This window comes from Toxoplasma gondii, chromosome XI, assembly GCF_000006565.2.
Source record: "Toxoplasma gondii ME49 chromosome XI, whole genome shotgun sequence".
Classification (NCBI taxonomy): domain Eukaryota; phylum Apicomplexa; class Conoidasida; order Eucoccidiorida; family Sarcocystidae; genus Toxoplasma; species Toxoplasma gondii.
In genome coordinates this window covers 2508116-2531864 of record NC_031479.1, presented here as the reverse complement: position 1 = coordinate 2531864, position 23749 = coordinate 2508116, and the positions used below count along the sequence as shown (strand labels likewise).

At 51.2% G+C, this 23749-nt stretch overlaps 1 protein-coding gene across 1 annotated transcript; it reads left to right on the top strand.

The window, feature by feature from the left end:
- The first annotated feature begins 2996 nt into the window (after positions 1 to 2996).
- Positions 2997 to 22805, top strand: TGME49_312230 (DNA topoisomerase 2, putative). Its single transcript, XM_018782702.1, has 29 exons — positions 2997 to 4237; positions 4388 to 4550; positions 5095 to 5247; positions 5824 to 6016; positions 6598 to 6723; positions 7696 to 8045; positions 8620 to 8779; positions 9506 to 9695; positions 10468 to 10677; positions 11332 to 11487; positions 11811 to 11924; positions 12325 to 12426; positions 13027 to 13108; positions 13507 to 13700; positions 14314 to 14521; positions 14765 to 14877; positions 15585 to 15742; positions 16145 to 16313; positions 16714 to 16834; positions 16962 to 17131; positions 17498 to 17644; positions 17885 to 17980; positions 18325 to 18423; positions 18648 to 18770; positions 19039 to 19179; positions 19598 to 19931; positions 20424 to 20685; positions 20824 to 21182; positions 21896 to 22805. The coding sequence occupies exons 1-29, from the start codon at positions 4121 to 4123 to the stop codon at positions 22057 to 22059; spliced, it is 4974 nt and encodes a 1657-aa protein (XP_018635491.1). The 5' UTR covers positions 2997 to 4120; the 3' UTR covers positions 22060 to 22805.
- The last annotated feature ends 944 nt before the right edge of the window (positions 22806 to 23749 follow it).

Genomic DNA, 23749 nt, shown 5'->3' with positions numbered 1-23749 from the left:
ATTCTTGACCGCTGTTGGATTTATGTGACCCCTTTGATTCGGTCCGCGCGAAATCAAAGAAAACCTCCCATCGAACGCTAGCTAGTTACAAAATAGCACCTAGTAAACGATTCGAGGAGAGCATCAGAGGGCCATTCGTGTGGTAAACATGTTATTCAGCCATTATTCACCTCCTCCTCCTCCACTGCAGGCACGCAGCAAGAGAGTCAGCTAACAATGCAGCTTCTGCTATCCGTGTATCCGATCAATTCCATAAAAAAGTCCAGGAAAGGGGTCCCACGCGACTGGAGAACTTTAACATTCTGAAAAATACGAGATCTGTCTTTTCGACCTGTTACGCGAAGAAGACTGCTGATGCAGCCAGACTGGTGTTTGCCCGTCTTTGTGAAGGAAACATGTTTCTTGCGCGCGAAGAAGGATTCAATCCACGTGGACAAAAGTAGGGGTGCGTTCGGAGTACACAGTAGCTACGTACATAAATCAATAAGACGGTACAAGACGTATCTAAACAAAAGTACTTGTCATACACTTCGTTACAACATTTTATGCGTCGCCGAAGAACATGGATTTTCGGCTTCTTGCGTACTCGTGAGTCGTGGATGACATTTGCTGATCCAAGGTGCCTGCCGACCAAGCAGCTCAAGCGAACTTCGAAACGGAGGCTCTGGAGTTCCCCATCCACGGCGGGGCGTCAATCCAAGAAGGGGCAGGAGCACTGCACACTGAAGCTGGCGCGCTGCTTGAATCCCGAACTGGCGAGACACAGTTTTACGAAGCGAGGAAAACTGTCAAATACGTGCGTAATAGGAGGCACACGTGCTCGGGTACACACTAATTCTGAAGAATGTTGTTGACAAAACGCGGGAGCCATCGTTCCCATTTTGCTCCATGGCTGCAGGTGCTTCGAGAATGAGAGTCCATTTGTTTTGTGCTGCCGGGTAAAGCGACAACGTGGTTCGCCACGTTGATCCACGAGTTGCAGAGTGTTGTTGGTTCTCAGTTCCCCCCTTTATAAAATGAACATTCAAAAGCGTTGGGTATGACCTTCTCTGTCGCATTCTAGGTTTCCTTACTAGCAATCGTTCCCGTGTCCTCACGCCAGAGCGACGCCTCTCATAGTGCTTTTGAACAGCACCGTTTCTCAACAGCGTACCGGATGAGTTTATTGTGCAGCAACTGCTCTTCTCCCGCTGGATCGATCAACATAATGCTGCACCGGAGGTAGTGAAAGTGGACAGACTAACTGAGACACGCATAGCTAACGCGGCTTTGAGTGAATGCAGATAGTGGAGCTTTGGGCCTCATCTTGTCATCTAAGTCAGTTTCGGGGGTTCATCGAAATACAACAAGGTGCTTTAGAAGGTTTCTGCGACCCATCAAAGAGCGAGACGTTGTCGTTCGTGCACTTGGTTCGGCGGAAAATTCTTCGTGAATCGCCAAATTAGCACAGGGGTTTCTTTCAGACTCGTCGATCTTCCAGCATATAGGGTTGAGTGCTTTCCTCCTTAAGTGGTCGCCGCGCCGAATGCATTCCATTAGAACTTCCGCGGCAGTGTGTGGAAATCATACTACACAGTACACGTTCCTGCCGCATTGAGCTTTTTCTGGGGAGTATATACTGCGAGTTGGGCTGACGGTTTAGATCTTAGTCTTTGTTTACCGGATCCAAGTTCTATTGTGTTAGCAGAGCTCTCACATGAGGAGAACGTTTGCAAACTAAGTGTGAGAGTTCCGACGAAACGGCAGATCTGTTCATCCACTTGTCAGGGCGCCGCCACACCGGCTGCTTTAAAAGTCCAGCGTGGTTTCCCTTCGACTCTCATGCGAGTAGGATTCGTGGGTATCTGTTGAGAGGAACGGCTTTCTATCGCCAGGGGTGCTGCAGTGCCTTTTCTGTAATGACCGGACAGCATTTTCACAACGGTGAATCGTCATCTTGGACTTTGTTGGAGTTGTCTTGCTCCACCATCCGCACACCGCCAAGGCGTTAGCTGCTTGGGTGTTACCGGCGAAGCGAGGTGCCGACACCGAAATCTCCGTACTGCCACTTGCCGAGCAGTCGCTCTAGGGATGACGTAAGTCGGAGGTAGCAAATTCATGGGAGAAGCAGATTGATGCGGCTTTCTCCTTTTACTAGCAATGCCAATCACCACGAATACCGAGAGGGGGTGCGGCTGAGTCACGCAGAGGACTCCATAACGCGCTCATCCAGCGAATCGCGAAGTAGTCACTGGCAAGGCGCATACTACAGCCAGAGTCACATCTGCAGCTGCGTTGGCAAGGGAATTCCACTTTTCAGGTGCTGTGTCTAACTAGCCCCGTATTTTTTACGGATTCGTGATCTCTATTCAAGTGCGAGCCTCCGGTTCCTGCTCAAGAGTACCACGCATTTGCTACTACCAAGGCCTTACTCGCGGGCAACCCAAACTGTCCCGGATGGCTTTCGTTTTGCTCAGAAGCCTCCACTTCGCTGCTTGGTCAAAGCCGAAATTGTCCCGCGGCTCCATGACATCTTCCATCGATCCATGTGCGAATTCCTCAAATTCGCACAGACGTGACACACCGAAGTCCCCGCAACCTTCCGACACTTTTCCTCAGCATTATGTTGCGAACTGTATGCTGTGCCGACAGTGGCTGAGAGCCGACTCTCTTTGATCGTTCAGGTGAGGTTATCCGGCGCCGATAAAAGGAGCATCAGGGAAGGAATGGCTTGATCGCTTGAACCGCAGAGAGTGAATCGCAGGATGGGTGCCGCCATCTGTGTGCTAGCGTTTTGCAGCAGAGGAGAGAGAGCAGAAAAGGAACTGAAAATCGAAAAAATCGCCGTCTTCATGATTTACTTAGCTCTCGGGCACCCAACCGTCGAGACACGCTGTCTTCATAGACATTTTTATGGTCTTCGTGGCTTTTACCCCCCCCCCCCCGCTGGGTACCAGAAAACTGCATGCAGAATCGGAATTCTCCGTCGTGAAGCTGAACAGCCTCAAGACGGGCAAAAACTGCGCACTTCTCGAGATTCCTCTTCCTCTTACATGGTGTTTCACCACGGTTTGTGCCTGAGTTCCATAAAGAACAAAGTCTTCAGGCTCTAGATTGCAGTAACGGCGGCAAATCGCAAGGGGGGCGGCTGCGGTCACGTAGTCACTGGTCCTGTGCAAGAGCGGTTGAGCAACCCCCGCAAAGCGCAGCCGTCGGAGTTTCGAACAAATGTACTACCTGTTTCGCTCTCTCGAGTCTTGAACCATTACGGAGCTCGACATCACACGGGTCCTCACAGCCTCATTTTCACAGCTCTCCCGAAAACTCGTGCTCGGTCGTCCGGTCCGCTATCCAACCGTCCGTGTCTTCACGCCAGTTTCTGAAACGAGGCGTTTCGCTCCCGTTCCCTTATCCGTTGTGTTCTAAATACACTATTTCCACTACGCCTGACGGCGCTGTGAATGTCGCTACTCGTTGTGTGCACTGTCTTACAACGTGTAAATACTCCATTCACTAGTGCCGCGGGTGTGTCATCGAGACCGGATTTCCTGCGTTCTTCTGTTCCGAAGTTTTTTCGCACCCGTACTCTTGACGTTCTTCATGGACTTTGTTGTCGAGTTTCCAGTTGGGAGTTTCGGTCTTGAAATTCACCACCTGAGTTTTTCGGGGGGCGGAATGTAGAGTCTGCCCCGCCCCGGTCGTGCACACTGCCCGACAAGCGACTGGTTGCCATGTAGAGAAAACAAGACTCCGCCACTGTGCGTTTGCTGAACCGTCTTGTGTCGCAGTTTTCGTCTGTTCGTCTGGCTTTCTTCTTCCAATCCTCCTTTCGACGGAGAACTGCAGCTCAAACAAGAGGGCTTGCAGAACCTTCGTTCCGAGTTTGGGATCGCTGAAGACTCTGGTCTCATCGGTTCCGTCGACATGCACGGGGGGGTGCAGGGAAACGAGCGTTTCCGTGATCGTCAGTTCTTCCTGCTCCGGAGTAAAACCAGCGAAGCGTCACAAGGCGGCGGAAAGCGATTCTCTCTCGACGTTCCCCTGTTCGAAAACAAGGAAGCCGAGCTGGCGCCTCCTCCGCCGGCCATGGTCTAGATGTCGTGGGCGTTCTCCAGGTCACACCGAACCTAACGCCGGCACTATGTCTTCTTCAGAAGACGAGGAGTTCCAGAACTCCTCCCCCTCACTCTCTCCTGCTCATTCGCGACCGGAGAAGGGCAAGAAGAGCGGAGGAGGGAAGCCGAAAACGATTGAACAGGTAGGCCGGTGTACGACTTCGTCAAAGACGCATGGTCTTCGACTTCTCTTGCGACTGTGCTTCAGAGGATCTCCTGGGCGGCGTCTCGCTCTGAGTTTGCAACGCTTTGCGTTTTTTTTTGTCCCCTGCGCGTTGCTCTGTTTGCCACAGCGATATCAGAAGAAGTCGCAGCTGGAGCACATTCTTCTGAGACCTGACACATACATTGGCAGTACGGAGGTTCATACTCAGGCGTTATGGGTGATGGAAGAAGGACAAGAAACGATGGTCTACAAGACCATCAACTACGTCCCTGGTCTCTACAAGATCGTCGGTGCGTCTGTGCAGAATCCATTTTCTGTCATCGGAGTCGCGCGTTTTTTCAGCCTCCTGAGAAAACACCGTCATTCGTCAAACGCTGACGCGGCTTCGACTCTCCTGTCTCTCTCCTGCACATCTGCGTCTACGCGAGTGCCGCTTGCGACTTCTCACTCGCCCATAAAAGCCTGTCTGAGGCCATCGTGGCTTCTGTGAAATCCCACACACCCTTCTACTACGCAGGTCTCGCTGCAGCAGGACTCGCACATGCGCGGCGAAGGCTGCGCCAGGAGTGCATGCTTTGTCTGCACAGAAGGGCCCGAGAACTCGTCTGTCGCGTTCATGGCGTTCTGCCTTCAGTGTCGCGATCTCTCCTCCGTTGTCTCAGACGTCGCTTCCTTCGGGGGCATGTCCGCTCTCCGAGCGTCGCCCCTCCACTCTTCCTCACGCGCCTCTTCGTTTCGCACTCTGTAGCCTTTCACTCTCGAAAAGAGGCACTCGCCTCTCTCGCGTTCGCTGTCCATGTTGCTGGCCTTTCTTCGCGAACTGGTTTCCTTCAGATGAAATCCTCGTAAACGCTGCGGACGTGAAGGCTCGCGAAGGCGAAGAGCAGAAAGGAAAGCCGCTGAAGCCAGGCGCACGGCGCATGTCGGCAATCAAAATCGACATCAACAAAGCATCGGGTCGCATCACGATTTGGAATGACGGTGAAGGTGAGAAAGCGCGTCGCCGAGTGGGCGCAAAGAGAAAGAGAGAGAGAAAACGAGAAAGCTGGAGAAAACCTCCGTCTCGATCTGAAGGCAAGCGCGAAGAAAAAGAGGTTAGCTGAGCACACACGAAACAAGGTGAAGGGATACGACAGAGGAATCACAAAACCGTCGGTTCTGGTGAAGAATCTCTTTTTCGTTTTTTTCGAGTACTCTCTGTGTGCCTGTGATCCGCTGGCCATCGACGGTTGACGATTACGATGGGGGGACTGTACACCATCACCTTCACCAACATGTCAGCCTGTTGCATTCCATTTCCTGCAACTTCTGTTCTCCTCTTCTTCCCATCCTGCTCTCTCTGCTTTTTCTTTCGTTCTCGCGTTTCCTTCTTTCTCTTTTCCTCTGCGTCTCCGTCCGGCTCGACCTCTGTTTTCCTCTGTACTTCTGTTTCTCTCTCTCTCCCTTTGTCTCTCGCTCTTTCTGTCCGGTCCTCCTCGTCTGTCCTCTTTCGCTCTCGGACAGAGACGACGCGGTTGCTTTGATGCATGCGTTTCCCGGTCTGCATGCGCGCGCATGTTTCAGGCATTCCCGTCGCGATCCACCAGGAACACAAGGTGTACGTACCGGAAATGATTTTCGGGCAACTGCTGACGAGTGACAACTACGACGACAGCGAGTGTCGAGTCACCGGCGGTCGCAACGGATACGGCGCGAAGTTAACGAACATTTTCAGTCGCGAATTTACTGTGGAATGCGCAGACGGCGAGCGGAAAAAGTAGGCCAAAAGACAGGGGAAGCCGACCTCTGAAAGACATGCGTGCATCTGCGAGGAAAAAACGAACTTCACATCTCGCTTTCATCTGGCGAAACAGCTTCATCTCCATCCCTGCCATAAAGAGACAAACTGGCATATACATATATACATATATACATATATATATATATATATGTATATATATGTATCTCTCTCTGTAGATCTCTCTATATGTATCTGTATATGTGAACATGTAGGTGGACGCATGTGGATAGCGATATCTACTGAGGACGTTCTCATCAACGTCGCATGCTGCATGCAGACTGGCTTCCTCTTCGCGTAAAGATGGCGCGCGTGGTGCACTGCACTGCATTCCTCAAAATAAACTCGTACTACCCCCAGCAGGCAAACACACCTGTTAAGAATGGAGACGGCATGCATCTCTCTTTCTCTCTCTATATGTATGAATGGAAATGCGTAGGAGCAGCTACTTAAATTTGAGCGCAAGTTCCGTTCCGTCTTGGTTTTTACCCTGAGGTTCGCCGCGGGGTCAGGCGAGCTGAGTCTGTCCTGCGGGGAACGTCGAATGTTTCGGTGTGCAGGAAGTTCAAGATGACCTGGACGAAAAACATGGAACAGAAGAGCGAATCAGAAATCTCCTCCTACAATGGCACGGACTACGTGAAGATTTCGTTCATTCCCGACTTCGCAAAATTCGGCATGACCGGGTGAGTCCCTTCCATTTTTCATACTCATTATTAAACTTAAATGTTCTGGAGATATATTGCTCACTAAAAAATACCTGCTTTTCTGAAGAAAAAGTAGAAAGCGATACACACTTTTATTTCATGAAAAAACGTAATCTCACGTATTAAACTGCCACCACAAAATTGGTCTTTCAGAATGATTTCAAAAAAAAGTAAGGCTTTCACACATCTCTCTCCACGTTCGCCAGAGCCAACTTCAAATATATTCACATCACAAGACACACCCTTCCACCCACGCACTCACTCATCTACAAACATTCATATAAATATATATTTATATATATATATATATATATATTTATTTATTTATTTATACATGCACAACATAGATATATAGATGCATACTTTCTACATATGTATACACCTATCTGTTTATATGTATGTGGCCATGATTCCTACCTCAACACATGCAGGCTTGATTCCGATATTATATACTATATAGATAAATAAATAAATAGATAAATAGATAGATAGATAAATAAATAAATATGGATATAGATAAGCACGCGTGTATTCTGCATCCATGCATGCGGTAGTGAAATATCTCCATAGGTGTGAGGAGTCTCTTTTTTCCTCTTTGAGGACTTGCAGAGGTAATCGTCCCAAATACCTACATCTTCTGGAGAACTGCAATCTTCACACGCATACATATATATATATATATATATAAATATATATGTATATATATGTATGCATGTATATGTAGATATGTAGGTATTTTTGTGTGCATGTGTGTATTTTTGTATGTATGTCTTTGGGGAAGCAGACTTGAATCAGGATGTTTTTGAGGGTGGAAGTATCGATGATCTGGATGTGTATGTTGGACGCCTGAATGCACCTGTTTTCGCAAGAGCTGCGTGCTCTGTCCGTGACTTTCCCCATGAGCTTGAGAAGCAAAGCGGGATGTAGGTGACTTTCCATTGCTTTTGTTAGATTCGACGACGACTCGCTGAGTCTGCTGAGAAAGCGCGCGTACGACTTGGCAGGGACGTCGGGGGTGAAAGTTTTTCTGAACGGAACGCGAATCGACATCAACTCCTTCAGCCAGTACGTGGACTTGTATCTGGGTGGGCGGAAGAGCGAGAAGCCGAGCAAGGAGAAAGAGGAGTTCGACGAATCAGACGACGACTGGGACGAGGGACCGAAGCGAAAGAAGGCCGCCAAGAAGAACGGAAAGAAGGGAGAGCTCGAAGACGAGGAAGATGTCGCAAACGGCGTGGAAAAGAAAGTCATCAAGATCCACGACAAGCAGTGGAGGTGGGAAGTCGTCATTTCCTCGACAGGTGTGTGGCAACGAAAAAGAAAACCGAGGGAGAGTTTGGCAGGAGGAGCCGGAACGTTCGCGTCGAGCACCCCTATGGCGAAGAATGCATTTAGACGCGCATAGGGATGTAGGCCTTTCTCAGTCATCTTGATCCATGAACAGGGAGTAGTGCGCCTCCATGGAGACGCCGATGCAGCTCGAGGATGCGTCAGTGGGACGCCGGTTTCTACAGCAGAAAGACTGTCTGCTGGCTTCGTTGTTGTCTCATCAGAGACAAAAATTCCGGTTGACGCAGGCGAACCGAGTGCGAGCAAAATGAAGGTGGTGTGTGCACATTTCTGGCTGCTGTTCCGTCTGAGACTTCAGGGAAGAACACAGCGAGAACACAGGACATTTGCGAGTTTTCGAGTGGGCCTGTGTCTTCGTTTCTTTCTCCTTGTTTTCTTCGTCTTGTTTAAGGCTGGACGCGGGCGTCGGCCTTGCGTGCATGCCTGTGAAGCGATTTCCAGAGCAGTATCCAGCAAGCAGGTCTGCTCTCAAGAGAACCAAGGGCTGGCTGCGACCGACTTCTCTTCTTCTCTCTGTCTTTGCAGACGGCGGACAATTTCAACAAGTCTCTTTCGTCAACAGCATCTGCACAACAAAGGGAGGGACCCATGTCTCGCATGTCATCGAACCTTTGCTTGCGGCGATTGTGAAGAAGGCGAACACTAAAAACAAAGGCGGAATGGAAATCAAAGCTGCTCATGTCAAGTACGCCGCTCCTCACAAGCCAGCAGAGAGGTTCCTCGTCCCACTGTGTATCCAGCGCGTCTGTTGCTTCTGAGCTGCGTTCTGCTCTCTCGATCCCCCCGCGTCTTCTCCACGTCTTTGCTTCGCGCGAGCTGTTTTTGCTCTGGATCGACGCCCTGGCGTCTCCGAGAAAAGGCCTCTCCTCTCTCTGGGTGTGCTCCCGTCTCCAGCTCTCTCTCTCTGTCTTCGCAAACCTTTTCTTTGTCAGCTGTGGTTCGTTTCCTCCGTATTGCGTCCGCGACCCAAAACGGGTCTTTCTCCCGCCTTGGTTTCATGCGACGTTCTGCGACGTTCTCCTCGGGCCGCCAAGTTTCCTCGGTCGACGGCTCCTCTCTCCGCGAGGACCGAACGTGACTGTGGAGAAACGACTTTCGCGGTGCAAGCACCTGTCTGCTGTCTCCGTCTCCTCGGCTTTTCCAAAGTGTGGATATGTCCCGGTCTCGCCTTGCTTCCTTCCACTTCCTTAACTGCGAGTCGCGCTCGCTGCGTAACTCAACTGCGTCTCGGATTTGCGTCGCCAGTGAAGCTCTTTTGGCGGCGATGCACCAAGTTTGCGTCGGAGCCTCGTCACACCCTGTCCAGTTCGTCCTTGTGTGTACCTCCTGGACGCCTCAGTTTAAGCAGAACTGGAGTTTGTCGGGACTGAAGCCAGCAGAAGCGCTCTCGCTGTGACTCGTTTCTTCGCAGGCAGCACCTGTGGATTTTCGTCTCCTGTCTGATCGTGAATCCTGCGTTCGACTCGCAAACGAAGGAGACGCTGACGACGAAGCCTGCCAAGTTCGGAAGCAAGTGCACTCTCGCCGACAAGACCATTGGACAAGTTGTGAAGTCTTCGATCGTGGAGAATGTCGTTCTGTGGGCTCAGACCAAACAACAAGTAAGGAAGCGACAGGCCGCTGCAGTCTCGCGCGCTGTCGCTCTTCCCCACGGACGCGTGTGAAGGTCCCCTCTGTGTCTGAGACGCCAAGAACGAACGAATGAACGAACAAAGTCTGGGATGAAAACATCTGCGTCTCTCTAAGAACAGTTGGAGAGACGCACGACGCGCCGGCAGGCTTTTTCGAGGATCGCTCCTTCGCTTCCAAAATAAGAGATGATACACCTGGAGCTTCGACTCTCAGTTTCCACCTGTTTTCAGATTCCCGACAGGGGAGTGAGATGTGGAGTCAAGATGAGTCCGCAACTGTTTCTTCTTGTCTTCTCTTTGCTTCCTCGGACTGTTTGTAGTACTGCTGGTGCTCTCTCTCTCTGTCTCTCTGCTGTGTCTCGCTCTTCTGCTTTTTTCGTCGTTTTTTTTCTTTTCTTCGTCTTCAGTCTGTTCGCGCTTTCTCGCTGTCCCTTCTCGACTGCTGGCGGCTCGGAGCTCTGTCCGTGGACCGTCCGGTGTTTCGCCTTCTCGTCTTTGTCAGTAAATCCGTGATGTGCGAGCCGTACGGCCTTCGGCACATGTTGGGTCTGAAGCCTGAAGCAGAGTCTCTCTGCGGACAGCGAAGAGTCGAACAAACTCTGCCGAAGGTCTTCGTCCAATCCCACCTGTGCGAGACGCTTTTGACGTTCCGGCAGACCGCACAAACATGCGCTTGTGAAGACAACGAATGAGACAGGAGACACTGTGGAGTTCGCGAGTCTCGCGCTTCTCTCATCTTCAGGTGGAGCTGAGGAAACAGATGAAGGTCGGCAAGACAAAGGGCCGAGAGCGCCTCGCGGGAATCCCCAAATTGGAAGATGCAAACGACGCCGGAGGTCGACACTCGCAAGATTGCACGCTGATTCTCACTGAAGGAGACAGCGCGAAAACGTCTTGTCTGGCTGGACTTTCTGTTGTTGGCAGAGACCGCTACGGAGTCTTCCCACTCAGGGTAAAGTTCGTCGAGGCTTTCAGGGTGGAGAGACAAAGCGAAGTCGTTGGGGGAGAGGGAGGGCGCTAGACTGCGTGGAGCCTCCCGCCGCAGACACTCGGGGCAGATCTGTCTGCCTGTTTGTGGAAAAACTTTGTGGCTGTTGCTGTCGCCGGATCCGGTTCAAGGTCGAGTCTCAGAGTGGAGGTTCGCTGTTTTGTGTTCTTCTGCGCTCTCGCACCAAGGTCCGTGATGTCGCCAGGCCATGTGGACGCGCGTCGACATCCAAGTTCGTATCTCTCTGTAGACAGGAATGCAGTGTGACGTCATTCATCCTCGCACAAGTCTTCACAGATGGCTACTTCTATGTCTGTATCTGTCGCGCCGTCGAGATTTCGACGTACTTATGACCGGATCTCCTCGTTCATTCGCGGGTGGAGCGGTGCCATTGCGGAGACGAGGCGAGGCGTCTCTGCATGCGGCGTTGCATCGACGATGTTGCGTGGAAAAGCGTCTTTTTGCAGAGGGCAAACGTCGCGCGTACGGACATATCTCGCTAGACACGGAAAGGAAGTCGGGCGTATGTTGACAGGTGTGAGGAGATTAAACGTCCGAGTTGAATACACACCAGTCGAGGTTGCTTGTGACGCTTCCTGCGACTCTGGCCGTCTTCAGGGCAAACTGTTGAACGTGCGAGATGCGTCTTTCAAGCAGTTGACGGAGAACAAAGAAATCCAGAATATCTTGAAGATTGTCGGACTTCAAGTGAACGACAGAACGGAGGACACCCGCGGACTACGCTACGGCTCTGTGATGATCATGACCGATCAGGCAAGCGGGAACTCCTGGAGAAAGAGAAGCGGAAGGCTCCAAGCGGAAGCAGAGGGGCACCGCACAGAAAGCGAAAGCAGAGAGGACCAGCCAACGCATGCGGGAAAGCAGAAACCGAGGAGCAGGGGAGAGACTAGGATAAAAGTATGTAAGGCGAGACAGCACAGAGACGCACATGAACTAGAAGTAGGGAGACAAAGGCAGGTGGGATGAAGAGACGAAGAAACCTGGAAGAGACAGAGAAGAGAGAAGGGGGAACGCATTCTTAAAAAGTGCGAGAAGGAGGAGGCGACAAGTGAAAGGCCTGTGTGTGTATTTTTCAGGATCACGATGGATCACATATCAAAGGCTTGCTCATCAACATGATGCATCACTACTGGCCTCAGCTGCTCAAGTGTCGGGGCTTCCTCAAGGCCTTCTCGACTCCCATCGTCAAAGTGAGAGACGAACTTCACAGATCTGTGTACATCCTGGTCTTCAGCGGTCGAAGACAGGCGCTGAATTGCCTAGTATCTCCGATGTTTTCTCCCAAAGAAGTGAACACATAGAACCGTGGTGCACCGCTCGAGTCAAGACGGTCTCCTGCTCTCTTCTGGGGAAACCGTTTCTCTGTTCTCTTTCTCTTCGTCTTCTCTTGCTCCGGGCGCTCTGCGGAGTAGCTCTAGATGTGAGCCGACTTTGTTCTTTGCTGCTTTCCCTCCTTCGCGTCCTTTTCCTTCTCTTCTTCTCTGTTTCTTGTGCCGCTTCTCAGGGCGGTTCTGTCTCGCCGCTGGTGAGTATGTTGCGTGCTTTGATTTTCGCGCTTTCCTCTCCGAACCCTTCTTTTTCGCGCCGTAGGTCTCCAAGAACAATGTCGAGAAGGCCTTCTACACCATCCCGGAGTATGAGCAGTGGAAGCGCTCCTGCAACACAACAGGGTGGAAAATCAAGTACTACAAGGTAATGCATGTCCTCTAGAAGTCTTCGGCTATCCAATGATTTGCTGGATACGTCTTCTTGGGAGCACTGGTTCTTTTTTTTGGCAGGATCGTGTTTTTCGTTCGGCGATTTCGACTTCAGCGCTGAGGCTGCATGCGTTCAAGGCGATCCACATTCTTCGGTTTTCCGTCTACTTGCGGACCGCTTGCAATTCTCAGTCCGCCTACTCGGGTGTCGGGAGCTGAGAGCTTGTCCTTTTCCTCGTTGTGGAAAGACAGGAAGAAGATCAAGGCAGGACGGCGTGGAGGAAGCCTCCCGAACGGCGTTCACTCCGCGATCTCCCGCCGTCCTCGTTCTGTTATTTCACTCCGTCTTGGCGTCGATTTCGATCTCGCGTTATCGCTTGTTACTTGCTGTCGCGCTCGTTCTGTCTTTCAATGTCTCTGTCTCCCTTTCTGCATCCCTCTCTCCTCGGATTCTGTGTCTTCGCCTCCAGGTCGCCTTCACTGATTGTGCTCTTTCGCTTCTCTTTTCCTGTGCCTGCCACCGCGAGTCTTGACGCGTTACCTCTCAGTTAGGCTCCGACACTGGAACATCTCGGTATTTTGTCTCGATTTCTAGGGTCTCGGAACTTCGACGGATCGCGAATTCAAGGAGTATTTCAACGACCTCGACAAGCACCAGATCGACTTTGTCTGGTCAGGTAACTTTTTTTCTCCGCATGTTCGATCCGCAGGTTGTCTCCACATCTTCACCGCGTTTTCCCTCGTCTGTGTTCGCGGCTGCTTTATCTCATATGCAACGTACCGTTCTTTAAGTTCAAAGAGAGAACAGAAAACATGGTTGACTTGAAGTTCTTAGGCAGCCGTGACACAAAGGCGCAGTTTTACTTCGCAGCCTGGGGACAGGCAGAGCGCCGATCTTTTTTGTCGATCGCGAGAGAGACGCAGCTGAGACGAGGTGAGCCTTCCGGTGGTTCTTGGCCAAGTTTCGTATGGACCTGAACACTCCATTTTGCTCCTCTCCTTCTCTGTCCCTTTTTTCTTCCGTTTCCTCTTTTCTCCCTCTTTACTCTGCACTGTTTTGGTTCTCCGTTTTCAGGGCAACACGATGGAGAACTGATTGACATGGCGTTCAACAAGAAACGAGCCGAAGACCGGAAGCGGTGGCTGCAGAGCTACCAAGAAGGCACATTCGTCGACCACAATGCCAGCAGCTTGTCTTACTCAGACTTCGTCAACAAAGAGTTGATTCTCTTCTCCCGATACGACACAGAACGCTCCATTCCTCAACTGGTGAGTCTCAACTGAGCCGAAAACGCATCCCGTCCATCGAACAGAGGTAGGCCTCTGTGCCGCCTTCGCGTCAACCTCTCTTCCTCCACATGCGCAGATATGCACACACAACACATACATATTTACCTATATATACATACAGAAAATACATATCCATATATATATATATATATATATATATATGTATATGCATGTATATATATATATATATGGAAGATTGTATAGATGACGGCGCGTCAGACGGGGTTCGTTCCTTTGTTTCTCCGAGAGAGAAGAATTCAAATTCGAGTTGCATGCACGGGGGTGCGAGTCTGCACAGTCCGAAAGAAAATCCTTTTTTCAAATTGCCACTGTCTCCTCGACCCGCGTACAGCCACTCTGTATGAGGGTCAGCGAGAGCGAAAGAAAACGAGAAAGAAACTGGAAGCGAAGGGAGAAGGAAGAAAGGGTGAGAGAGACTCAAACAAGGCAGAGAGACGGTGGCAACAAAGGCGAAGGCCCCCAACTGTCGCCTGTGCGGCTTCGAATCGTACGCCAAGAACGAAAGAGAACGAGTTCTTTCCCCGTCCGTTGAGCGTCGACGTGGAGTTCCGGTCTTGTGCCTTCTTCGCAGGTGGACGGCTGGAAGCCTGGCCAGCGAAAAGTTCTGTTTGCGTGCATTAAGAAGAACATGAAACACGAACTTAAGGTTGCTCAGCTCGCAGGGTATGTCTCAGAAGTCAGCGCGTACCACCACGGAGAAGCGAGTCTTCAACAGACCATTGTGACGATGGCACAACGCTTCGTCGGCAGCAACAACCTCAATTTCTTGGAACCTGTTGGTAAGAAAAGAGGGCACAGTTTAGGATTTCCTTAGCCTCGTTCTTTTCTTCAATCGTTCTTCTCGATCTGCTCCTGTCTTTGCCCTCTCTTGCTTCGTCTCTTTTTTCTCGCTTACCGTCCTCCAGTCGTTTCTTCTGCCAGTTCCTCTTGTCTCGCTCTTCTCATTTTTTCTGTCGCTGGACGGCGATCCCTTTGCCTTCAACGTCTCTTTTCCAACCTCTTGCTTTTGTGTCCGTTTTCAGGTCAGTTCGGCTCGAGGAAAGAAGGTGGAAAAGATGCTTCTGCTGCGCGTTACATTTTCACTCGCCTCGCCTTCTACACGCGCTTGGTGTTCCACGAAGCCGACGATCCCATCGTGAGGCATTTCGCTGAGAACGCGTTTGAAAAAGCCGAGAGGATTCGGAAAGACGCAGCGGGGGGAGAACACGAGACGGTTCTGGCGGGCGTCTGGAGCAGACATTTACTCGCAACCTTCTTGGAGAAAAAAGAAAAAATGTTCGCCGCCACACTGGCAGCTCCTGCGTCTTCAAGTGAAAGCACAAGGAGCAGGTCGAGCAGGCGTCCTAACTTTGTCGCCTTCTGCCCTTTCTCTTGCGAGAGATGTCGAAAGCGAGGGGAAACGCAAGATGCGTACGGGGAGTCTGGAAAGCGAGTGTGAACGAAGAGAGTGATCAACAGGCACTGGCACTCCCCCAGAAAACCATGCGTGGAGGACAGGACTCGGCAGGATGTCGAACCGCGCGAGTGTTCCCCTCTGTTGGCTGCGTTTTCCTGATGGTTTCTGCTGCTCTCTTTCTTCGGAGAGAATGCGCGCTCGTCCGGTTGAGTGCTGTCCGAACGGGAGCGAACTGCGAACGCTGTGATGGCACAGGGTGCAAAAAGTCCGCAGGCTCCGACTCCGTGGACGACTCTGTGTATTGAAGGCCGGCGGTATGTTGCCGTCGCCGCCCTGTGCCGCGGTGAATACCATATTTTTGTGAGTCGGCAGTCGCTCTGGGATTGGCGCGAACGCGAGGCTGCGTTTCAGGGACAGTCCTCTGTGCGGTGCTGCTTTTTTTTCAGCTCGAGTACGAGTATGAAGAGGGGCAGCGGATCGAACCGAAGATGTATGTGCCAGTCATCCCCACCGTCCTCATCAACGGGAGCGAAGGAATTGGAACTGGCTGGTCGTCCTTTGTGCCGAATTACAATCCGAGAGACGTGATCGAGAACCTGAGAAGGTACGCGCGAGAAGGGGGCATGAGAGGCGAACATGCGGGGACGCGAGGGTCGCTGAAGAAAGAGGAAGAACGCGATCGGTCAAGAACCACGGAAAACAAGACTGCGACGTATCGAGGCCATGCCTTTGCTGCGAGGGGAAGACCTCAAGATCTCGAGAAAGACAGCCGCTTTCATGGCTCGCCTCAGGCTTCGGGGGGAGACGCGTCAAACCGACTCGGTGTCTTCGTCCCCCGCTGTTCACCGCGTTTTCCAGTTCGTCAAAAGCTTCCAGACGGTTGTGTCGGCAGCCCCAGGGGTGGCTGAGAATCGCAGGAAAAGAAAGAGAACTGCGTGCAGCTGGATTTCAAGGAAAGATGCTCTCGCGACGTGGATATACACTTTGCGTTCGGATTTCCGTTCAGGTATATTGACGGCGAGGAGATGCAGAGAATGACTCCCTGGTACCGGGGCTTCCGAGGCAGGATCGAAGAGAACGCCGCGGGAACAGGATTCGAGACGATTGGCCTCGTACGCAGGTGTGGTGAAGACACTTACGAAATCACAGAACTCCCCATCAAACGGTGGACGCAGGTGAGGCAAGACATCAAGGCGCGGCTCGTCCGGGGGCTCAACGGAAGGAAGGCCAGTGCAGATGCGGTGCTGGGGATGCCGTCAGGACCTTGATGGCGCGAGCAGTCAAGTCGATCTCAAAGATGCCGCGTATCGCCTTCGTCAGCTCCTCACGCAGCACCTTGTGTGCCTTGCTGACATGCATGCAGATCACTGCACATGCATCTTTACGTATATACATGCATGTGCGTATGCATGCGGATATACAAACCTGTGAACGTATCTGTGTGAAAAACGGAAGGCCTCTCCAGGTCCATCTGTTCTCCTGCGTTCCTGTATCTGTGCGGGTGAGTTTGAGAGAGGAAATGCTCGTGGTGTCGAACGCTTCAGAAAGCAACGTCGAGGCCGCTTTTCTGCTCAGGACTACAAAGAATGGCTGGAAGAGAACTTGCCGACGGCGGAGAAGCGCGACACTTTGATTGCGGATTATCGAGACTGCAGCTCCCATGAGGAAATCCACTTCACCGTGAAAGTTGGGGAAGGTGAGAAAATACCTCGAGGGAAAAACCTCAGTCTTGATCTTTCCGAAGCTTCAGAGAGCGACGGTGAACGCGACCGAGACAATTAACACAGAGAGAGGGATTTCCGTCGCTTTTTCCTTTTCTGTAGAGCGCGTGGAGAGACCAGAGCGAGAAGGCCTCGAAAAATATTTCAAACTCAAATCGTCACTCAGCATCACGAATCTCACTCTCTTCGACCCCCATGGAAGAGTGCAACGCTATGCGAACGAACTGGAAATCATCAAAGAATTCGCTCCCATCCGTCTCGAATTCTACCACGTAAGCACAGTTTCGGCCCTGCATATATATATATATATATATATATATATGTAGGTTCGCGTATATATATATATATATGTATATATATATATATATGTAGAGAGAGAGAATCATGCGCAGATGAAGATATGTACATAGACGCGTATACGTCTATGTACTTGTGTACGTAACCATACTTTCGCATGCTCATGCACACCTGCATGAGCATGTGCACTATTCGTGGAGTTCATCCAATAAAATATGCTTATGTATCGAGAGAGATAGAACTGTGTATACTTTTTGCAGTGGTTGGATTGAGAAAACAGAGATGGGGGGAGTGTGCTTCGAGAATCAGAGTGTCGTTTTGTGGTTTTCTCTTGTTTCCAGAGAAGAAAGGCGTACTGTCTGGCGATGTTGGAGAAAGCTCGGAGGATTCTTAGCAACCGTCTGCGCTTCATTCTCGCTGTCGTCAACGGCGAACTCATCATCAACAACAAGCGGAAGAAAGCTCTCATCGAGGAATTGTTTTCTCAGGTACACGAAGCGTCTTGCTCGCTGGTGTCGCTACATGCGTTTTGTGTTTCATCGTTTTCGTCTTTTCGCTGCTTCTCTTTTTCCCTCGCTGTCTGTTTTCTTCGTGCGAATCTGAGAAGTTTGCATGAGCGGCAGCGATGCCGAGCCAGCGATTCGGAGACGTTCGTCTCGTTTCGCCGCGTGAGGCTAGTGTTCTTACCGATCTGGAGAGGTCTCTGCGTCATCGGTTTCGTCTTTCAGGGATACGATCCGATGAAGGAAATCGAGGACGCTGCGAATGCCGGTATTCGGGCGGCTCTCAAAAGAGACGTGACTGTCGACGACGAAGCTCTGGCGGTAAAGATTCACTTTCGTTTCCTTTCTCTCGTTCGCGTTCTGTCTCTCTCTTCCTGCATGTCTCTCTGCCTTGCTATCCGTTTCTCTCGTTTCTTTTCTGTGACATGTCATGCGTTCGTCTGGAAGTTCGTCTCTCCCCTGCTCGACTGTCGCTGTGTCTCTTTCTTGCTGCGTTTCTCTCTCTTTCTCTCCCTCGTTCCGCCGCGTTCTTCCTTCTCTCGTTTTCACTCCTGGGGTGCGTTTCAGCTGCCTTGCTGTCTTGTGTCTCTGCCCGTTGTTTTCCTTGCTTTGTGGCTGCTGTGCATGTCTTCCGGTGGGTCTTCTTTGCGAGCTCCCTTTTCCAGGAAGGAGGCGAGGAAGAAGAAGAAATCGTTGCAGGTTGCACAGCGAAGCACTACGACTATCTGCTGGGGATGCCGATGTGGAGTTTGACTCTGGAGAAGGTGGGTTGTCCGTCTGTTTGCATGCGCGCGCACGCTTTTGGGACTTTCTCCGTGGACTTTCGCGTCTTTTTCTGCAGAATCTGCAGGCTGAGAAAGGGGAAACAGATCTCGGATTCAGGCTCTCCGTGCTGGTGAACATTCTGGGTTGCGTGAAGGGTGTGCGGCTGCTGCATGCGCGACTCGGTCTTCCCCACGGTCGGCCTGCGTCGCTTCTGCGTTTTCAGGTGGAAGATTTGCGGGGAGAAATGCGCCAAAAGGAACTGGAATTGGAAGAGCTCAGACATACGTCGGTGCAGACTCTCTGGAAGCGCGACCTCGACGCCCTCGTCGCCGCTCTCGACAAACAGGTAACTCAGCCAGCTGCAAAGTGGACTGCTTTGAAGAACGCGCTCCCGAGACGGCCGCGTCGTTCCTCGTTTGTTGCTCTCGAAAGCTGTCAAACTCCATTTCACTCCGACTCTGCCAACTCGAGCTCTTTCTTTTTTTTCAAGTCTCGGCTTTCGTTCGCGTTCTCGCGGAAGCCTGGTTGGGCGACCCTCCCCTCCTGCCGAGAAGACCGAGCCGCGGGTCGGGGACGTTGGCGTCAAAGTTATCTTGTCGGATTTTTCTTTGCAGGACGGAATCGACGAGATGCTTCTGCAGGAAGGCCGCAAGTTCCAGAAAAACGCCCGCGCCGGACAAGCCTTGTCACAGAAGCAGAAGCAGAGGAAAGCTGCTCCACAGAAAGGAAAGCAGGCAGCGAAGAAGAAGAAGCAGGTGAGAACTCAGAGAGAGCCGCGCTGCGACGGAGAGGAGAGAATTCAAGAAAGGATCCAAGAGAGGGACGACCCTTCGAAGCAGAAAGAAGAAGGATATGTCAGCAACTCAGAACTGGAAAGACACCGATAACGCTGCTGAGACCTGCACGGGAGGAGAAAGACACAACTGCTGAGAGAGAGAGAGGCCGTCGTGAGACAGACAGCGAGGGAGAAGAAAGAAGAGTGGACAGCAGAACTCGAAGAAGCGAGATGAGCAGAGCACATGGAGGCGCAACGAGAGAGGCGTTTGGAAAGTCCTTTGCGGGGCCGTCGAACACACATGCAACATCACATGCGAGAGAGCGACGAAACCTCGCGAGACGCTCTTCTTTCTCGTCACTGTTTTTCTTTTCCTTTCCTTCCCACTCGCGTCGCAGACCTCGTCTAGCGAGGAAAGCATCTCGTCGGAGTCTTCCGAGGAAGATAGCGACAGTGGCGCGAGTGGAGAAAGCGACGAAGAAGAAGAGAGCTATACGCCTCCCAAGAAGGCGAAGACGACAGTCAGTCTTCCTACCGGGCGGCCAGCCAGCGGAAGCGCGACCAGCTGTACGAACACCCCGGCGTCGACCGATCGCCGCTCCGCCCCTGCAGGCTCTTCTTCACTGTTCCAGGGTACCAGCAGCAAAAACCTGGACGGCGCGAAGAAGGGAGACGCAGAGACGACCCCGAACGTCAGCGTTGCTGCGAAGAAGGACGAAAAGGCAAACGCAGGTGTGAAGAAGAGAAGGCACGCGTTGCCTCTCGCCGGAGCGTCGACAACAGAGACTCTTCCTCTGCCTTTCCTCCCCTCTCTCTCTCTCTCTCTCTCTCTGTCTCTTTTCCTCTGTCTCTGGCTGAGGAACATGCGACTCGCTCCCGGGAGCCTCCCATGGCGTTCACTCTCGACCATTTGCGGCCTTTTCAGTCCAAAAGCTTCTTTTTGACAGAAACGCATGCAGCCGCGTCGCCCTGTTCACTTGAAAAGTCTAGCGGTCTGAGTATCCAAAAAGAGATACATTTATGCGCATGTCCACGTAGATGTACACGGATGCGAATGAGATATGGGTCCAAGCATATAGAGGCACACAAACAAAGAAGGAGACCTGAATGTGGAGAAACAAATGTCAAGGTGTTCGCACCGGATGCGCATGCTTCTCTAAATAGCGTTTTGAAGTCTCCGCTTCCATGCGTGGTGGAACTTCGACCTCTTGTTCTTCTCTGCAGAAAGCTCTGGAGATCGCCCCGAGATTCCTCCTCCTGCGCCGGCGATCGCCAGACCGCTCTCCCTGCTGGAAAGGCTGAAGATGGGAGCCACTGGCAGCGCGTTGAGTTCGTCTTACTCGCAGAAGAAGCAGATGACTTTGGAGGAGATCTTTGGGTCGAAGATCGCAAACAAATCCGTCGAAAAAAAGAGCGACGCAGAGAAAGACGAGAAAAGCCGCGAGGATGCAGGAGCGTCGGAGGCGCGCACAGGCGCGGAGAGGAGGTACGCCGAAGGAAACGAAGATGTCACGAAGTCTGAGTGTCGTTTTGGCTGCATCACCTTTGGAGTTTATGAGCTTATCATAGCGTCGTTTGTCTATCTCATCGTCGGTGTTCTTCGCGTGTGACTGACATGCCTCAGGGACGCCTCACGCGCAGAGACATCTCTCTTTCTCCTCTCTGACGAAGAGTCGAACTCAAAAAAGAAACCTACTTCTTCCTCTTCCTCCTGTTCCTCTTCTTCTGTCTCTGCTTCCTCGTCTTCCAGAGGCGAGAGTGAGAGCAGAAGTCGCGTGTCTAGCCAGAGCGGGCAGCGGAGACGGAAACCGCTTGTTCTCTCTTCCGATGACGAAAGCGAGGAGGAACTCGAGACGACATCGAGGAAGAGAAAGGCGCATTCTTCGCTGGAGTCGACCCCCACGACGAAGGCGAAAAAGGCCGTCAAGCAAACGACGCCGAAGAAGAAGAAAGCCAGCAGCGACGAGGAGGTCGTCAGTCTCGGTATGGATCTGATGGAGAAATGGCGCGTTGTATGACGGAGAAAAAGCTCTTTTGAATTTTCCGACTACAGTTTTAAAGTTGGTTCTTTCGAGCGACAATAAACGCCAGAACGCATGTTCAGTTGTGTCACAGTGCTTTTCTTTATTTTATTTATGGAATTTTTATTTCTTTCTGTGGCTGCAGCACCACGCAGAATACACGCGGGCTGTGTACCAAAGGGTGAATTCCACTATGACTCTTTTGACAGGACATCTTGCACTTGTTCAGACGCTCTTCAGCCATTTGTGAAACAGCGTCATTTCCGTTCTCTTTTAGAGACTCGACGTCCACGTTGAATGCTGAAAGATTCTCTTGGGTGTGCGTTCCCTTCCTCCGCCACCTACAGAGAGGGACCCATTCAGCATTTTATAAGTCGTTTTCTCCGTTCTCTGTGTCTACTTTGCGCGCACCGAATGCGGTACCCTCAGGGAAGAAATTCAGGCTGAGGCTGGGTGTCCGTCTTTCGTTCTTTGCCGGTTTTTTTTCTCGTTCTTCTTCGGGCAAAGCAGACAGCAAGTTCTTCACAAGCATTCTTACATTTGCGTAAACCGTGTGATACGTCAGTTTTTCGTGGTTTTATCGTGTTCCATACGCTTTTCTCGACCGCTTCTCGATCGTGAGGTCCGCTTTCCCCGCGAAAGATCCTCTCTTTCTTCCTTGCTCTGCTCTCTCAGATCGCGCGAGTATCGCCACAGACCCGTCGCCATGTTCTACTCGGCCGCAGAGACGGGCAGCTGCTGCTCCCAAGAAGTATAAAATTTCTGATTCTGAAGACGACGAAGAGGACGAAAGTGCAGAAAGCTCGATCCCGAGCGACGATGACGACGACGACGACTAAAGGAGACACGAACAGACACACGCGACTCTCCGGCAAACAAGACGCGCATGCAGTCGCACCCCAGAGGTGTATAGACACCTCGTTCGAACCAGGCAACGGAAACAAAAACAGTCTGGTGCTGCATCACGCAGTAAAGAAGTCGATCTCGTTCGAAGTCGTGCGTTTCTGCGTAAACGCCCCTCTGCATGCATTCCTAGACATCTACGTATATAGTGTATGTGTCTATTTGTATATGCCTCCATATGAGTATATTCGAGTGTACACACATACAGGGCTTTCAAGTGTGACTCGATTGTTGACATGCTGGAGCGTAAAGGTTGCGTTTGTCCTTCGTCTAATGCAGCATTGTTTTTCAGAACTGAACTTCGTTGCATGCGTGGGGTCTCGTGTTCGTGACAGCAATGCAAGCGAAAAAAGTGAAGAGGAACGACAAGGTCTCCGTCGGAAAGGAAACAGGGAACGGAGAACGCATGAACAAGAAGTTCCAGAGAAGAGAACGCTTCATTTTTAGCTTCTCTTCCGGCGCCTTCTTTCAAGAGGATAAAACTCGAAATCGATTTTTCACCAGTGTATTTGTTTCCGTCTGTGCCCCCCTCTCTGCATGCTGAGTTTACGTCTACACCCGTTTCTTGATCTCTCGCTTTCTGTCGATTCTATCAACCGTCACACCTTATCGGTTGACCCCAAAAGATTGCTATGTATCCCTCTACACACAACCGTAACTCTTCAACGGATCCCCTTGTCACCATTTCCATATAAATATACATATATATACATATATATATACATATATATATATGTGTAGAGAGATATATTGTGTGCATTTATTATTTTGACATTGGTATTGTGACGAGGTTATGTACACAAAGCGTTTTTCTCTTTTTCGAATACTGGTGGGCAATGTTTTTTCGCCAGAGCGCCTTTTCGGCTCTTGTTTGTGATGGTTGTTAAACGCTTTCTGCAGTTGTGTCCACATGCGTTGCTTTCTGCGGCGGAGTTTTAGCTGTCTGTGGCCGTGAAGCCGCGCATGCACGCAGCGTCCCCTGGGTGTCTCTTCGCTGGCAAGAGACACGCGCGGAGACTCACTCTCTCGCAAAGAAGTCCTGCAAGGAGAGGACTTGCAGGCGCGCAGGCAACGCCATGCTCTCGACTTTGCGCCAACCCCACGGAAACCATGAAGAAATGGCAAAAGAGGCAAAAGGGAAGAAAGAGAAGAAAAAGGAGATTTAGATGAATCAGGACTCTCGTACGGGGACACAACGATATGCTTTCATATGCTTTCTTGGAGAAGAGAGAGTGAAAGGAAACCTGGACGAATAAGTAGAGCTCAAGATAGTCCCCCGTGTGGCTATGCAGCTTGTTGTTCCCCTGTGGACTTCTTTTTTTCGTTTTTCAATAACAGTACACATCTTTCTAGCGAGAGAGACAATGCAGTTAGTAAAATGCACTTTTCGATAAACGCTTTTGGACACAGATGGATAGCGACTGTCGCCTAGCGTCGCACTGGACGAGCCGTGATACGCAGACTTGCGCTGCCATCTTCGTCGACCTTCATTTGAAAAGGGATAGAACTCTCTTTGTCGTGTTCTTTCGCTTCCTTCTAAGTAGAGAGGAATCGCTGTCTTCTACCAGACTGGATACACCTTTCTCTGGACTCCGTTCCAACTGCGCTTAGTGATGCGCCGGTGCT